Genomic DNA, 19,328 nt, shown 5'->3' with positions numbered 1-19,328 from the left:
ATGGGAAGCATTATATTTAATACTTGACAAGTGTTCTCACAGAGTAAGGGAGTAGACAGCTGAATAAGGCAAGAATGGCACTATGATACACAAGAAACCAATGTGGAGATGGAGAAACAGCTGCACCATTAAATCTGTACCTTAATAAGAGCACTGTATGTGAGGGGTAAAAAACCAGAGCTAGCAGCTGCTTTCTGATAACTTGTGAAGAAGGCTGAAGTGACTCAATTAGTCTGGTCTCATGAATTTCTTGTGTGTGTTCAAGTATTATCTAACTGTGATGAGGGCCCCAAAAATCCATGTTAGTAGCACAAACAGGGCTGAAGATTAGTGTAACTCAAGACACTGCTAGTTGTAGAAATGCACAAACAGAGAAAGCGAAGGAGAAAAAACTCAGTTGTTTTTTACATTTTTAATGCTTACTTCCATACTCTAATTAAAACCAAATTGTTAAACATTAGTGCACTGTGCTACAACAGAACCCCAGCTTCCAAAGTATAAGCCACCTCATCCCCCACCATTATATCAGTTTGTCTGTATGCCTTAATCTGAAGAAGTAACCAGACAAATCCATGCAATTGTGAACAAAGGTCATAGATTATAGATATATAAAACTGCTTCAAGTAGTGTTGTATAAAGAAATCATTTAGATATGATAGTTTAGATCATTACAGTTATCATTTAGATCATTATAGTTATGAGATTATCAATTCTTTGATACATTTCCAACTGAGCAGTTTCTAAAAATGATGCTTTTTATTGTAATAAGCACACATTCAGAGAAAATTATGAATATTATGTTTTTATAAAGTATGTTTGTATATAAACTTAAAATAATCAGAATGGGAATATGAAAAATTCTCCAAAATAATTACACTAAGTGACCAAGTAGTTGTAAAGGTCTGTATTAAGCAGATTTAAACTTTCACAGTAATGAGATATTACATGAAGCAATCTCAATAAAGGCTGATGCATCATAAGCATCATCTTTCATTCATTTTCGCTATTCAAGCATGTAAACGACTAACATAAGAAATAATGTAGTATAAGGGATTGCTCTGCATTTTGTATGGCTACATTTGTATATGAGAAACACTGAAATTCAAATCCAGTAGGGTAGAAGCAATATAAATAGACAAGATCCCACTTGCACCCACCTGTGTTGTTTTGCCAGAGCCAGTTTCACCAACCAGAACAAAGCTCTGATGTTTTGTAAGAATTTCATTAAACCTTTCTTTGTACTCCCATACGGGTAACTGAAGCCGCTTTTTGAGGATCTCGTAGTACCTGGGAGTATGAGGCAAATTAGTAAATGGATTGATTTGTTGATTAACTGCCGCTTGTCTTAAGGGTTGTATTCCAGGTCCTGCCATGACAGGATTCAATGAAATACCAGACGGTTTTAAGTCCTTTTCTCTGTCTCGATCACGATCTCTGTCACGATCTCTGTCTCTTTCTCTGTCCTTTGGACGATCATCTCTTTCTCTGTCACGATCTCTATCTTTTCTGCAAAATAAATAAAATTTAATTATAAACCAATCCCCTACAAAACGGATAAAAATAACTAGTAACTTTCATTTCTGCTGGGGGGTGGAGAACGAATGAATACAAGTCCTTCCATTGCAGGTATGAACAAGAATTTCGATTGGCAATGTCACTGGTACATTAAAGTGAAAAAGTATGAATATTAAAACACCCATTGACTGAATAAAAAGAAAGTCAATGCCTATTTTTCCAGTTTCATTATGACCACACAACCTTTCTGTGAATGTTTTTTTTCCTATAAAGAATACAGTTTCAGTCAGAATTAACAGACCTCTCTTTAGCCACAATATCAAGGTAACATAAAACTGCTCCCAACTAAACCAACTGAATAGTATAAAATATCCATAACAATATTATCAAGTCAAGCTCAACACTTTCCTTTTAAATTAACAAGAGCAAACCCATGGTTAATATCCTGTTTATTCCTGTGTAGTTATATCAACTAAAAGTCTTGTTCAACAGCAAGACACTATTCATAAGACATATTTAAAATAAAAATACACAAAAGCTGAAATAGGCACAAATACTGTAATAAAATAGTTTAAATATCACATTTAAAAAAAAAACAAAAAACCACACACACACACAATGGTGTTCTGCCCAGAGCTGTTGCAGCCTTCCATTTAACTTATAAGTCACAGCTAGTAATGACCTCACACCAGAGTTGACCTCATTCCAGTGAAACATTTGAAAAACCAATACAGATGCCTCCAAAAAAAACCTGTGTTTCACATTTAGAATAAAGAGAACTGTGAACAACACATTACTTTGTACATCCATACACTAAAGCAAGTATGCCCACAGACAGAAGTGGGAGAGTACTGTGCATGACCGATTTAATGAGACAAAAATAGACATAAGAGCAAAAAAAATAAAAAAACTATTAATATTACTGCTTTCACTTTTGTTGATGCATGGTGAAGCCATCCTGAATTTTGAGGTAGGGGATGGTGTGGCACTACTGACTTTCAGAGTAGGAAAAGTGACTTGTGCAGGGCATTCTGAGTAGAAACTTCCTGCTAAGAACTCGGAAATTCTGACTTTCCAGTTCAATGGCATGCAGTGTGACTACTGCCTTAAACTTTGAAGCTAAAGGTAGATGAAAAAAGAAAAGAAAAAAAACACTGCATTAAGCAGTTATAATAAAAGAAGGAATTAATGATGGGCTTAAAAAAATAGAAAGGGTATAACTAATCCTTATGGAGAAAGAAAAAAAAGCTAACAAGAATGATGCGCTTAGTGATAATTGAAATGTTTGTGTTGAACATGTCAATGCATTTTATTCAATCTAAGCACCAAAAAACAAATACAGTAATCCCATCTCGATCACGGGGGTTGCGTTCCAGAACCCCCCGCAAAAGGTGAAAATCAGAAGTAAAAACCATATGTTCATATGGTTATTTTTATATATTTTAAGCCCTTATAAACTCTCCCACACTATTATAAACATTTCCCGGAAAATTATACAGCATAAACTCTTTGTATTCTCTTAGATATTAGGTAAGATTCGTTGAAATTATGCATGTAAACACACTGTTTATATACAGTAAAACCTAAATATTATATTAAAGATATCGAGCGTCTCCGATATCACATATGTTACAGCCATTACGACAGACAGGTCACCAGCAATAAATATGTACAATGCAAGAAAAATTGTATACAGTAAAATGTGTGTACAGTGACACTAAACTATGTACATGTAATAAGTACTGTACGTAGAAAATTAATTATGGTTACTCACCAACAATGACACAACGACTTGTCCGATAACGATGAGTTTAATTTTACTTCACAACAAAGTGTGAAGTAAGCTCTTCTAAAGGAGCCTCTTCAGGCGATTGTGTAGCACTGCCGACGTTCTTCTTCCGGCAGTCTTCAATCCAAATCCCTAAAGCAGATTCCATCCGGACTACCACCTTATTACATCCACTTACAACTCGTTTCACGCCCTGGTTAAAGGACACTGCAGCCGTAGATCTTATATTCTTTTCCTACTTTTGAAATTTAAAGAATCGTGGACTCATTGATGCCGTAATGGCGTCCTGCAGCGGTGTAGCTGTTCCCTTCCTTCAACATATCCAAAACATTTACCTTTTCGGTAATTGTTAGTATCTTCCGTTGGCGCTTGGGCACGGCCCCTGAAGCAGTAGCAGGTGCACATTGATGCTGAATGAGCGAGACGAGACTTCCTGGTTAACACAGCGGAATCAAATTTGGCGTCCGTCGCTGAGCCAATCAGCACACAGGAATTTAACTGTGTGCTCTGATTGGGTAGCTTCTCAGCCATCCGCCAATAGCGTCCCTTGTATGAAATCAACTGGGCAAACCAACTAAGGAAGCATGTACCAGAAGTAAACAGACCCATTGTCCGCAGAAACCCGTGAAGCAGTGAAAAATCCGCGTTATATATTTAGATATGCTTACATATAAAATCCGCGATAGAGTGAAGCCACGAAAGTCGAAGCGCAATATTGCGAGGGATTACTGTACTCCACTTACCAGTCTGGTCTGCAGCAATCTACATCATCAATAGCAACAAAAAGAAAAGCAGTCCTGACCAGTGGTTTATGGATACCACGCAGAGGGTGTGCATAATGACAACACTCAAAAGAGGGCAAAGCCATTCATTAGTTAATTCCACATTCCATCATATCACTACCTCCAGAAAATTTTGAACAGGTAGGCACAATCAAGCTTACATTGACAAATGACTTTCTGGCTGCACTTTAATAGAGTCATGTTAAAACAAAGTGCCACTAGACAGATCAACGTAGATACAGTGGGGCAAAAAAGTATTTAGTCAGCCACCAATTGTGCAAGTTCTCCCACTTAAAAAGATGAGAGAGGCCTGTAATTTTCATCATAGGTATACTTCAACTATGAGAGACAAAATGAGAAAAAAAATCCAGAAAATCACATTGTATGATTTTTAAAGAATTTATTTGCAAATTATGGTGGGAAATAAGTATTTGGTCACCTACAAACAAGCAAGATTTCTGGCTCTCACAGACCTGTAACTTCTTCTGTGAGAGGCTCCTCTGTCCTCCACTTGTTACCTGTATTAATGGCACCTGTTTGAACTCGTTATCAATATAAAAGACACCTGTCCACAACCTCAAACAGTCACACTCCAAACTGCACTATGGCCAAGACCAAACAGCTGTCAAAGGACACCAGAAACAAAATTGTAGACCTGCACCAAGCTGGGAAGGCTGAATCTGCAATAGGTAAGCAGCTTGGTGTGAGAGCAATTATTAGAAAATGGAAGACATACAAGACCACTGATAATCTCCCTCGATCTGGGGCTCCACGCAAGATCTCACCCCGTGGGGTCAAAATGATCACAAGAACGGTGAGCAAAAATCCCAGAACCACACGGGGGAACCTAGTGAATGACCTGCAGAGAGCTGGGACCAAAGTAACAAAGGCTACCATCAGTAACACACTACGCTGCCAGGGACTCAAATCCTGCAGTGCCAGACGTGTCCCCTGCTTAACACTAGAATTACCAGAGCCTACGAAAAAACTCGTAGATCTGTCCCACCTTAAAACGCTTCGTACTTCTCCGTCAGCATCTTTTGTCCTTTAAATGTGTTGATAAGCAGCAAACAGCCTGCTATCACATCCCCCCACTGGCACACAGTTTTCTCAGCTCAAGTCTGCTTACCTACTTGTCAGCTGCTTAGAGCTGTATAGAGTGAGAAGTCATGCAAAATGACACCTTTTATAAATACTATATCGTTATTTGGAACACTTGCATTTCAAGAGCTTCTGGGTTCGATGCTAGCAGCTTCTCAAGTTTACTGTTGAGTAGAGAGCTGCTGTTATTGTTAATATTATACGTACAATAAAAACATACATTTGATTTATGTCTGTAACAACCGCTGTAAATTTATAGTGCTTGTCAAAGTTAGCGTTCACGCTCGCCCCGATCTGACACTGCTGTTTTCAAATAAAGACGCGCTATAACAGAGGTGAACTCAGATCGGAGAAAACAGAAGCCCTCCCCGCAAGAAATGTCGACTCACATAAAAGAACAACACAGCTGCACCAGGCGTAAAGGCAAAAGTACGGCGTCATTCTGCCAATCACCTGTCCTTCAAAGAAACAGCACGGCTTACAGAGCTCGCCAACGCTACACCGTCCCGATTTAAACACTACACCAAAAAAGTCTAACTGCATTCTCGTACCATTGCTCACATACTAAAGTGTCAGCAGGTATTTTTCGTGGCATTACACATGTAATTTGTGAGCATGCCCTTGACAATCAAACAGAGGAAGCGCAACAGTTCACTTGTGACTTTATGCTGTAGGAAGATAAGTAAATAAATCAGCTCGCATGTTATTTATTTGGATCAAATAAAGACGTGCTATAGCTATTTATCTATCTCCTTAGCTGTTTTTATATATATTATATAATAACAGTTATAAAGACACTTGTTCATGTTAATTGCAGTCTCAATTGTTAAAAATAATATTTTAAAAGGAGCATCCCGCATGAAAATACAACAATCCGACTGACTGACAATGCATACCACTTTATATGGTTAAAAAGAAAAAAAAAATAACACTTTCTTTCCAGCGGGGAATCGAACGGGTCTCTAAGGCGCAACAGGCCTGCTGCACACTGATTGGCTGAGCAGTCTGTGTCAACTATCCGCGACTTAGTATGTATCGTGATTTAGAGAGAATAAAAGTGAAAAAAAAAAAACTTTTACAAGTCCTACAAATGTACACCGTGTGTTACAGACGCAAACCCAAGTGTATGTGTGTACTGTATAATATTAACAATAAGAGCAGCTCATTACTGAAAACAGCAAATATAGGAGGAAGTCAGGATCGAACCGAGGACTCTTGATTACAAGTCAGCAAATCTTACTACTACTCTACGGAAACTGTTGTTTTTTCTTTAACCTTTTGTGAAAGTGTTTACTTGATCTTTAGACTTCAGGCTTCATATATTATATAGTTTATGCCTACATTTTGTCATTTACTACTAAAATATGAAAAATGTTTCTGTTTTAAAAATGCGTTTACACAGATTACTGTGTGTGTTCCAAATAACGATCTATTATTTCCACTCTAAAACTCTAGCAGTTCAGTCACTCCCAGATAATCAAACAAGGCATGAGCTGGGAAAACTTAGTGAACGTTCTGCGACGGTGGGGGATGGAATAGCCGGCTACTTGCTGGCTCGTCTTAATCGGCACATTTAGAAGACAAAAGAGAGGTGAGAACGGTTTTAAGGTGGGCCAGATCTACAAGTTTTTTCGTAGACTCTGGTAATTCTAGTGTTAAGCCAGTACATGTGCAGGCCCATCTGAAGTTTGCTACAGAGCATTTGGATGATCCAGAAGAGGATTGGGAGAATGTCATATGGTCAGATGAAAAAAAACTCTACTCGTCGTGTTTGGAGGAGAAAGAATGCTGAGTTGCATCCAAAGAACATCATATCTACTGTAAAGCATGGATGTGGAAACATCATGCTTTGGGGCGGTTTTTCTGCAAAAGGACAAGGACGACTGATCCGTGTAAAGGAAAGAATGAATAGGGCCATGTATTGTCAGATTTTGAGTGAAAACCTCCTTCCATCAGCAAGGGCATTAAAGAGGAAACGTGGCTGGGTCTTTCAGCATGACAATGATCCCAAACACACCGCCCGGGTAACGAAGGAGTGGCTTCGTAAGAAGCATTTCAAGGTCCTGGATCTCAACCCCATAGAAAATCTTTGGAGGGAGTTGAAAGTCCATGTTGCCCAGCGACAGCCCCAAAACATCACTGCTCTAGAGGAGATCTGCATGGAGGAATGGGCCAAAATACCAGCAACAGTGTGTGAAAACCTTGTGAAGACTTACAGAAAACATTTGACCTCTGTCATTGACAACAAAGGGTATATAACAAAGTATTGAGATGAACTTTTGTTATTGACCAAATACTTTTTTTCCACCATAATTTGCAAATAAATTCTTTAACATCAGACAATGTGGTTTTCTGGATTTTTTTTCTCATTTTGTCTCTCATAGTTGAGGTATACCTATGATGAAAATTACAAGCCTCTCTCATCTTTTTAAGTGGGAGAACTTGCACAATTGGTGGCTGATTAAATACTTTTTTGCCCCACTGTATGCATTTTTACTTTATATTTTGTATTAATCATTTTTATATGAATAGTTTTGGGTTGTGGAACAAATCATCGGAGTTTCCATTATTTCTTATGGGGAAATTCACTTTGATATACGAGTGCTTTGGACTACGAGCACGTTTCCGGAACGAATTATGCTCGCAAACCGAGGTTCCACCGTACTCTGATGTTTTACTATTCCTAAAACTCCTTTCATTAATGTGAACAGACAGTTTGCAACATACTATATTCTAAGTGAAGATATATTCTTAGTTGGAAATTGCATAAATAAAATTATGATGGGAATTCTATTGTAATATTTTCTGTGTTATTAGCCAAGGCATGGATAACAATTACAAACGAGAAACAATTCACATCACAAAGCTACAGAACTACAGTACCTTGCAAAAATGTGGGATGTGCTTTACACATATATAAATTAATAATAGTTCAAATAATCCTATTTCTTTTTAATAAATAAAAGTACACATGGTCTCCACAGGCTGGGAATTGGAAAACTGAACATTCCTTCTAACTGTTAAATGACAAATTTTAGGTTGGGTTGGATTCCAGAAATTACTTTTCATTAAAAAGTGGCAAACAGAGCAGGACCAACTGTTAAAACAGAGAACTGGGTAGACTATTACAGAGTTCCAAACCAGGATGCTGTCTTTGGTTTGCAACTGGATCAAAGTGGGTCATCAAACCAAACAGCAAGATATCTTTCTTCATTTCTAAGTGAGCTTGTTTCACCAAAATGGCCCATCAATCACACTCACTTCACAAACAGGGTGGTTTGCTAGAGCTGCTTGTGGGTCAACAATTAATTTAAAAAGGTGGTGTGCATTGAATTCGTAAGTATTAGACAAGATAATAATAACATTAATAGTTTCATTACTGCAGCTGGCTTTGACAACTTCTACAACATTAACCTATTGTGTTCCGATGGCACTCACCCATAACTAGAATTCAGTAGAATTTAAGGCTGTAATGGCACAGAGAAACAGGGCTAACACTTTATGCAAATGAAGGCGGTTACTAAAAGGTAAGTGGCGGGACAAATTTGGCAAAGCTCAAAGAAGATGTGCTTAGAAACTTTGCTACATGGTATACTCAATCTGTCAGCTTCTTTTTACTTATTGTAATGCAGTATAAGACATATTTGAAGAAGGTAGGGTGGAGTTGTTACGCTTAAATATATTTCGAAGAATGGGGTGGAGGATAGACAGCCCTCAGCGGTGAAATACATGCAATATTGTGGAGAAATGGGGTTGCCCTTGAAGGTCACGTGCTGCTACACTCTGGTTCGCAAACCAGAAACTGAGAAGTGCCAGTACATTATACTGACCCCACTTCAAACTCTGGGTACAACACAAATCAGGCGTGGCATTAAGTGTAAATCCTTATGGAGTTCTGTAAAAGTGTCCCCCATGGACAGAACAAAGAGGTTGTGAACACTGTACATAGATATTTACATAACTTCTTTTCACTTGTTCCTTTCTGCACCATGCACAAAATATTCAGTTTATTACATTCACCACTCTACATACAATGTCCGGCTTGTAAACATCAATGCTGTATGCAATAATAAGTCAAAATAAACCATGATTCAGTGCATTTTGCATTTGATCTAAACACTCTAAAACTCTGCAGTGGTAAAAGATAATAGATCAAACATTACATTCAAATCTGACTGAAATGATCATTTTTACAGGATGTGCTACCGAATGAAACTATATTTATACCAAAAATTCCCAGTATTCCTACTAATTACCCATTTGAAATTAAAGAATACGGTTAGTGTAAAATTGCATTTCCGTTCATTTGCGTAAATGTGTTTCACTATTTAGTCAATTTTACAAATGTTTTTACAAGATGTGCTCAGCTTATAATCAATCTCACAGAAGAACATAATGGCCACATTGGCAACAATCTTACAGTAGGCATGCATGAAAGTCTGCACATGGCTACTTTAGCCCCGTGACGTTACATTGGTATCGCAAAGAACTATGGGGGGAACTGGGGAAGAATGTTTGCCTAAGCTGGCCTCATGGTAAGCTTTCAGGAAAATAATCAGAAACAAGTTTACAGGCAAACAAAGCATAACTGCCAAGAAAAAATGTTTGCTGAATTAACACTAATATAAAACTGACCAATTTGATTTCACAGAGGAAGTCTTAAAGTTTGGACCAAATGTTAAAAAAGAGGTAGAGATTTGCAAAATTAAAGCACCACTTGAAATTTAAATCAATTTGACTCATCTGTTAAATATTACTATTCAGAATATACATCTAATATTACCAAATGTTACAAACCAGATTGTAAACATTGTTACATAAAAACAGCTACAAATTTCCTCAATTATGTTGGAATTTACTAATTCAACAGTACAGATGCAATCTGTATGAATTTTTACTTTTACCATTGATTTTGAGTAGTATTTTTCAGATACTGGACAGAAATTTTTAAAATAAATTTAGTAAGCGCACATGGTAAGAAAAGTCATGTAATCCATGAAATCACTCTTTTATAAACCTTATGCTGATGCCCCTCATTTGTTTTTACACTAGTGGATTCCCCACATCGATCACAAGTTAAACTGAAATGCTGTATTGTATTTTAGTATTTATAATTTCCAATACTAATTCACTTAAATGGTGCATCTATAACTAATTGATGGATATACCAGTATTTTAAAGCTGCAATTTTTATATTTTATCACAGAAAAAGCACAGTATTGTTGAGTTGTGACAATGATATACATGGATTGTCTGTCTCCCTGTTGCTGCACACTTTTAAATAAGCACTTCAAAAGGTATTTACGTATTGTTTTCTCTCTCTACTACATCACTCTCTACTGGCAGTGGCCATGAAACAACTACAAGAGGTTATAAATATGCTATCTTTATGGGATTTTCAAATGTTAAGGAAGTATAAAACAGGCTTAAAATGTGCACCCTAATAAAACTTACTAGCAAAGCCATGATTATTATCCTGAATTTTAGACCACAGCAGATTTCCATGGATTTATACAGCAATCATGTAACTGCTCATAGAATCATGAAATAAATACCTCAACAACCACACTTGTTCATCATACATTAAGCCTGTTATAAAGCATGCAGCAAGTATGTGACTGAAAAATACATGTGATCTGGCTGTTGATTGTTGTCCAGTTTTAATCAAACACCAAAAGAAACAAATAGGATTTGCTCCAAAAAGTCACAATGTTTTATATAGCTCTCTCTTTATTGCAGCAACAGACTGTCCACCCCATTTTAATTACTCCATCCACAAACTCACCTGCAAATGTATTTCTGCTGCACAGCTAACACCAGACTATATACAGCCTATGATGGAATGGCAGAGGTGGTTGGAGGTGTAATGAAACAATCCGCTTATAAATCAACCTCTCTAGTGCTGATGCTGAACGTGCACATTCCCCTTTTTCACTCTTAATGAGCTTTAATTCATAACTCTGTCAAAAAATATACTTATTAGAATAAAATGCTTTTCAAATGTGTAAAGTACTCTTTAATATATTCTATTTTCCTTGGTTCACAACAAAGCAAACTTCCCTTCATTACAAAACATGTTGGGCAACACAATGGGCTATAGGGCACCTCAAGAGATTTCTTGAAATACACATATCAGAACTACAATAGCTGCATAATCCCCTTTTTAAATACTTCAACTTTACACTATTTAGATATTTGCTAGCTCTACACTAGAGTTGCACTGTTTACTAGTACTGAAAAAGAACAGAAAAACAAATTTTAAAACGGTACGATACCAGCATTTCAATACTTTCATTAAAAGTACTTTTGAGAGACTATATGCTTAGCTCTTCATTTTTCCACTCTGACATGCTGTATTGGCTCTGTGAACTACAGGTCTGGAGTGTGTGCAGGACCAGACATTTTTTTTGATGAGCAAGACTAAAATTTAAATAGTCATGACCAGACACAAGTGAGTCAATTTATTCCCACTGTGCTAAGCAGGCAGTCACAGTGTTGATGAACGTCTGAGAAAATTCTTTAAAAAAGTTATAAAGCTCTTTTAATACAATTTATCAACAATCGGGGGGGAAAAATACAGCTTCACTATAAAATCACATTAAATCAAAAAAAGAAGAAAAGGAAGCGCAAGTGAGTCTTTTATTCCATGTTTTGTTTTTGTAGTTTTCTAATGAATCATTGTAGACATTGTTTTTAAAAGTGGTAGAGGTATAACTAAAACTTGACACAAATTCATATATAATGGATATACAGTAATCCCTCGCTATATCACGCTTCGCCTTTCGCGGCTTCACTCCATCGCAGATTTTATATGTAAGCATATTTAAATATATATCGCGGATTTTTTGCTGGTTCGCGGATTTCTGCGGACAATGGGTCTTTTAATTTCTGGTACATGCTTCCTCAGTTGGTTTGCCCAGTTGATTTCATACAAGGGACGCTATTGGCAGATGGCTGAGAAGCTACCCAACTTACTTTTCTCTCTCTTGCGCTGCCTTTCTCTGATCCTGACGTAGGGGGATTGAGCAGAGGGGCTGTTCGCACACCTAGACGATACGGACGCTCGTCTAAAAATGCTGAAAGATTATCTTCACGTTGCTACCTTCTGTACAGCTGCTTCCTGAAGCGACATGCTGCACGGTGCTTCGCATACTTAAAAGCTCGAAGGGCACGTATTGATTTTTGATTGAAAAACAAACTCTGTCTCTCTCTCTCTCTCTCTTTGTCTGCTCCTGACGGAGGGGGTGTGAGCTGCCACCTTCAACAGCTTTGTGCCGCGGTGCTTCGCATACTTAAATGCCAAACAGCCCTATTGATTTGTTTGCTTTTCTCTCTATCTCTGTGACAGTCACTGCTCCTGACACGCACTCCTTTGAAGAGGAAGATATGTTTGCATTCTTTTAATTGTGAGACGGAACTGTCATCTCTGTCTTGTCATGGAGCAGTTTTAAACTTTTGAAAAAGAGACAAATGTTTGTTTGCAGTGTTTGAATAACGTTCCTGTCTCTCTACAACCTCCTGTGTTTCTGCGCAAATCTGTGACCCAAGCATGACAATATAAAAATAACCATATAAACATATGGTTTCTACTTCGCGGATTTTCTTATTTCGCGGGTGGCTCTGGAACGCAACCCCTGCGATGGAGGAGGGATTACTGTACATTTTTCTAATCAAACAATTGTATAATTTAAATATCTTGGTTTACTTAGTAAACAGTGTAAGGACTTGTGGGTTTCTTTAAAGGTTAAACAATTTTTTTTAGCATACTGACAACATCTAAAGCAGAAATGAAGACCGCTCTATGTATTCTAACCTAAAAGTCCTCGTTAATCTTATAATTGATTTGTTTTTTGGATCTTTTACAAATATAGCAAGTCAGTGCTGGCCGGTATGACAAATTCTATATCACGGTATTTTTCAAAATTACCGTTTTCACTCGTGTACCACGCGCCCTTGTGTAAGACGCGCACCCTAATTTTTACAAAGAAAATCATGAAAACCGTTTTGCCCTGTGTACAATGCGCGTTGTGATTGTATAGAAAGCGTTCAGGGCACGTTTTCCGCGAAAAGCCCTTCTGTTTTTGTTGCATGACGAAAGTTTCTTTCTTCCATCGCGCGAGTGAGTGAGTGAGAGCCCACGCAGAAGAAGTAAACATTACAGGAAAAAATTTCCTTGTGTATGATGTGCATCTGATTTTCTAATGCTAATTTTCGGGGGAAAATGTGCACGTGGTACATGCGTAAATACGGTATACTGGTTTCACGGTATTCAACTATTTTTTCCCCATGCATGAGTGGATGTTAACCACATTTTCCACTGCAATTACTGCAGTAGACTGGCTAAGAATAACCTATTCCACTGTCATGAGAATTGTACATTGTACAAAAAAACATTTTAACGTGCACACAAGTATTAATACAGGTTTGCATGGCCCCATAAAGTGATAGTTTTCAAGGGGGTGGCACTAATGAAGAGAAGGAATCACACTGCATGACAGCTGCAGTCAAAATATAGACCCTTTTTATTGAACAAATTTTGCAAACAACTTAAACTAAAAATTTTGACAACATATTTTCAACCATCCAAAGAGGCATTTAGGCTTAGTAAAATATCCAGAGGTGCTTGTCAAATGTTGTATTGCACTGAACATGGTTTACAAAAAATATTTACTATTCCTTTTCTAAGACAAGTACACTTTGTTAATGTTAACAATCTCTGTCCATTGACACGTTAACCAACGCCATTACAATCTATATAGTTATCTCGATCCACCGCTTGCTTTTCTTGTCACAGGCAGTACCTCCAGCAAACATGTCTACAAGTGACATCTGACTCGAGTGTCCTCTAGCTTTTTCAGTTTTACCTGAGGACGTGGAGGGTGCCAATCTTAGTTCCATACATTCATGGTACTCCAAAGCATGTTTGCGGCTAAGGTGGTACAGCAAATTGCTCGTGTTGCCACCTCCGGCGACAACTTTAGCTCAACAGCATTTGCAGTAAATAGTTATTTGGTCCACATCCGACCTTTTAAAACCAAATCATCACCAGACAACAGACACGGCTCGTTTTTTCAGGAAAAGTTCTTCTATGTCATCATGTTCAACTTTATCGTCTGCTACAGCTTCAGTTTCTGAATGTTCTCTGTCCATTTTCACCACTCAATACCTCCACTAATGCATGTACTCCGTCGCATGCGTGTTTAGCTGTGTAGCAGTGAAAAAGGTCCCTCTTGAACAGTTTCCTGCTGTGCCACGTTCCAAACGTTGCTTAGGCTATTTAAATCGGTGTTGCGGTATAAGAAAAATCCATATCATAACAAAAATAAACGGTTTTTGGTATGAACCGGTATACCTCCCAGCACTATAGCAAGTGTCACCAAGAAGTCTGTCACTTCTGCTAATGATCTTTCTTAATGCAGTTTTGTGCTCTTCAGAGCAAATGTGAAGTTTAAGTCACACAGCCTGCTCACTTGATCACACATTTGGTTGCTCACTATTCACCTCCTATCGAAAACACAGGTATTTATTTTACTTACTTGGAAATGCGTACTAGTGTTTTGTGCACCTTCTGTACTTTTACTGTGGTGTTGAATAGGTACATGGCTCTGCCATGTCAACCAAGCTGTCACTTAAGTCAGTCTGCTATGTGTGCTTGCTTTTTTTTTTTTTTAAAGCAAACCTTGTCCTGCATGCAAGCAACAGTGGCCACAAAACATGATCATGTCGCATGGATCTGACAAAATCTGAAGGTCTGATGCTTGTTTACACAAAGTAATAACAAAAACAAAATCCAAGATGGTTTTGGGATTTTATAAACATCAGCCAGACTGCAGTTTCAAGTCTCAAAAAGGCAACATTGTTGTAGAAAAAGAACATGTCTATAGTCATCCTTTATCTATTCGTCTATTAATTATTTTTTGAAAACTACATCAATAGATGTGAAAAAAAATCAAAACAGACTTACTCACATCTGTGTGATTTCCCCCTTAATCCAACCACACTATGTGCCGGATTTAGGTATCTTTTAAAGGGGAATGTGGGAGAGCACAATGGAACCAGAGGTGAATGTGAGAGAAAGCATGTGGGAGTGGATGGACATGGGATGGAATTTTATTAGGAACAGCTGTGAGCAAGGAAGACAGTCAGGCTAGACTTGGTGTGGGACAATCCTCCTAAACCACCTCCTCTCCTTCAACAGGTTTTAGACTCTGCACTGAATAATGCATGTTTCACCTTACTGCCTTAAGGCAAGCGGTTGTGGGCAATAGGGGCATCAGCCATTTGCTTAAATAACGGTAGCAAGATCCAAAAGCTGGTATTGAATTTTAGTTCTGATCCAATTATTCTGTACATTTACATTTTGTTTTATAAACCAGAAAAGTTATACTGTTTTAATATTTAGTAGTTCATAGCTCAATAATAAGTTTTGTTTATTGCTTCTGTACTACACTGTTTTAGAACAATTCTAATCAAAGAATGCATACAATGAAGATCATCGCTTCCTTTCACTGGGTGGGAGAAAAAAAAAAAAAAAAGATGGGGATTGCATAGTACCTTATTTGTTTCTGATTTGATACACAGCACTTTGACAGTTTAGTTAAAATATTTGCTTTTACTTTTTTTGGATTGAAATGTTTACGTATGGCTGGATAACATTTGTGATTAGCAAGAAATATACCACAGGTCCATGTGCAGTATGAAAAACTATCTTTATACACCACTACAAAACTGGGAATGTTTATTTGAAGGGCAGTACAAATTTTATATATAGTTTTGTTTTTTTTGGTATTTGGAACACTGTATTAATTAGTCAAGCATTTAATTGTTTGCTGACCTGTACAATTACAATCTAGGTAATGACAGTGAATTGCTTCTTATAAAACTGTTTGCTGAAAGACAAGAGTTCTGTCCCAAAAAGTAGTTTATGAGGTAAAAGCACAAGTGTGGGTGCAGTTATTTATTAATACTACTGTTCCTCAAAGTCCTTTATTTCCACACTCTAAATTATAACCCTTCTCCAAGCAATTCGATTATTGCAAAGACACATTACACTAATATTTAATTTTGAAAAAAAAAATCCTTACTTTTGCAGTGGGGAATTGGAAAAAACACTACATGATTTGCCTTTCCTTAATTACTGCAGTACAGTATCAAATATGACAAACGCACAGTTCAATAACACGAGCACAACCCTACATCAAACACGTGCATTCTTTTAACTTGGGTGTATTCTGTGATCAATTTCCCGGGTTACTGAATCTAAACAGATGCAGCACAAAATTATAAATCTCTCTCTCGCTCTCCTGGACAGTTTCCGTCATCTTTCTTGTACAGTCCGTTCACATGACATTAGCATACCGGTAGTGATTTTCGGTTCCTAGCTGAAGTCAGCGGTCTCCGATGATAGTAAAGCAGATTTTACTAAAGTACAAAAGCAATAATTGAAAATATGTCCGTTTCGGACAGTAGGTTGTACAACTAACCAATTAAAAAAATCACTAACAGAATGTTCTAATACAGGTAATCAAAAGAACAAGAAAATAAAAACCAGCATTTTTAACAGTGACTACATTTCTCCTGGCTTTATTAAAAACTTTCATGTCCCAATAACAAAGAAAAATCAACGATTATTTAAAATCATATTAAAATAAGGACAAGTAGGTGTCATACATAATTGAAAAATGTATCATCTAGATTACGAATATATAATTTAGTTTTTTGTATTTTTATGGAAATCACTAGAATCTGCACATTTAAGACGCCGACTCTTGCATAACTGTTCACCAGGTGCATTTAGCCTTCCTTGAACAAGCCCGCTAATATGCGAAAAGCGCGACATTCAAACAACTCAAACAGCCAAGAAACTACGATTTGTACACACTTATTCGAATCTGGAAGGCGCCGCTGCGAAATAACATAATCCATCCCATTTAACTGGAAAGTAGGCCGCGACATATCCCCACGTGCGACAAACACTGTCCTCTGCAGCTACGCCACTGACAAAAATAACATGTTTTATGAGACCATTTCGAAAGTATGCTCCCGGAGCCAGGGATACGCGGCTTGAAATAGTGAGATATTAAAACACCTCTATGAGTACCAGTGTTAGTTCCTATGACCGCTCATGTGCCACACTATGGTGGAGCTCCCCACCACCAATTGCGCCTTTCCACCGGCTTCTCTGGTCCAAAGAAGACAAAAAAAAATTCGAAAAAAATGTATAAAGCTTACCCTTCAGATGAAATCCTCTTTTTGCTTGACGAATAATCATCTCCCAAATCCAATCGGTGTCTCTTGGACATGATAGCAAATTTACTTTAATCTGAATAAAATTACAAAATAAAAATAGAGATACTAATAATAATAAACAGCGAGGAGAGACTGCCTTAGTGATTGCTCCTCCGATGGCTTGGGCGGACAACAAGATGGCGACCGGAAATACGTCCCTTAGCCTCCGTTTAATTTTTATTTAATCATTCAATTCACTTTTATTCTTTTCAAACCATTTCGGTTTTTCCTTATAAAATATTCGACTGATAATAAAAAAAAATAAAAATCTATTCGCGTAGTGTTGCTACACCTCTCCTTTAGCGTCCTCGCGGCGGAAATGACGTATTTGTTCTCGCGGTTTTTTTTTCTCAAGTGGGTAGACATGCGGAACAAGTACAATAGAAGGAAGATGCTATTTAGCGCCTGTTCTGAAATTTGATGTTGTTACTGAGATTTGTTAGTTGATGCATAGTTTGTTACCTACTTATGGGTGACAAAATATTGGTTATAAAGTCTAGTAATACGTTGTTGAAAGTCAGACATTTTCTGACTCGCTAATCAGTGCATGCTGCCAGTCTAAGTTCTGAACAGAGTCGCGCGAGCTATCCCAGCTACCAAGGCAGGAACAAACTCTGGATAGGACGCCGGCAGAGCTGTTTTAACAGTATTAGAGGCCCACGGGAAAAGCAGTGCACTGGGGCCGCTACCTACACAACCACTCACAGGAATAAAAATATAAATGCTTGATAAAATTAAACATGTTTATTATATTAGTATTTCCAACAAAATAGGTGTTTAAACATTAAAAAACATGCTGTACACCAAAGATTAATCAACACAAACGTTTGAACAGTATAACATGATTCTTGAAAAACTCATAAATATTCATATAAATGATACTCAATTGGTAAAACAAACTGACGGAGATGAAACAGTATGAAATTACGATGAATTGTTTATTATTAAGTGTTTAGCAGAAAATTTGCAAAAAATTTTTTGCAGAGAATTGAGTTCAAGTGATATTAACATATATGCTTTTATGTTATGTATTGCATGAGATCCGTACACATACGTACATGTGAGGTTGCAGAGGTGACGGTGATACTAAATCAGAGGCGAATGCCAATGTCCACTTGTAACACAATAACAAATATTTATAGTTTAGTATAGTATTTATTTATTGACAGCAAGTCACAACATACATAGATTACTGTATGCCCATGCATTAAGATGGCCCTGGGCGCCAGACTATCACACACACACACCAGGGCCAGTTTGATATTTCCAGTCCACCTAACCTGCATGTCTTTGAACTCTGGGAGGAATGCCACACAAACACAGGGAGAACATGCAAACACGTTACTTAGGTTCTTATTTAAAATGTGTAATATTAGGTTGCATTTCTGACACCATGTAAATATTTTTTTTTTTAAAACGTGCTAAATGCCATTAGCAGTTAGATAAGGAAACACCTACAGTTTGTATACTGATCTTTCCGTACATTCATTAATCTTGTAGTCCCGTTTATGGTTGTTGGGGTTCATAATTTTTTATCTGCAGCATCAGGCCCTAAGCATAAGAACCGCATTCCTTCCAAGTCAACATAGAGTCACCAACCAATGTAATAGGTGTGTTGTATTGAATGGTCTTTAATTACACGATATTTAAGTTATTCGGTGTAAAAAGAAACTGCCATTTTTACTTTCTTGAAGTCGGTTCCTGTCTGTTCCAGAAGGGCGATTTTCTTCATGGACCTGAGGCATCATAGAAACAATGTTTGTAGGATTTTGCGATTTTTCAGTAAAATCATTGCAGGAGGGATGTGGACTGTGGAGCAGCATACAGTTGGCCAGTATAACCAAATTTTCATC

General features: G+C 37.4%; 1 protein-coding gene across 2 annotated transcripts in view; it reads right to left on the bottom strand.

Moving 5' to 3' along the window:
• Nucleotides 1–17,616, bottom strand: part of dhx15 (DEAH (Asp-Glu-Ala-His) box helicase 15) — a 70,797-nt gene extending 53,181 nt beyond the window's left edge. The window contains exons 1-2 of one of the 2 annotated variants that reach the window (XM_028801751.2): nucleotides 17,419–17,616; nucleotides 1,158–1,506 (exon numbers count right to left, since the gene is read on the bottom strand). In XM_028801751.2, the coding sequence (XP_028657584.1) occupies nucleotides 1,158–1,506; nucleotides 17,419–17,489 (420 nt within the window). In that variant the 5' untranslated portion in view covers nucleotides 17,490–17,616. The remainder of the gene's footprint in view (nucleotides 1–1,157; nucleotides 1,507–17,418) is intronic. The other variant, XM_051928631.1, reaches the window with a different exon arrangement.
• Between the last annotated feature and the right edge of the window lie 1,712 nt (nucleotides 17,617–19,328).

This window comes from Erpetoichthys calabaricus, chromosome 5 (assembly GCF_900747795.2).
Source record: "Erpetoichthys calabaricus chromosome 5, fErpCal1.3, whole genome shotgun sequence".
Classification (NCBI taxonomy): Eukaryota; Metazoa; Chordata; class Cladistia; order Polypteriformes; family Polypteridae; genus Erpetoichthys; species Erpetoichthys calabaricus.
The sequence above is the reverse complement of the archived record's forward strand: the minus strand, read 5'-3'. Positions and strand labels throughout refer to the sequence as shown.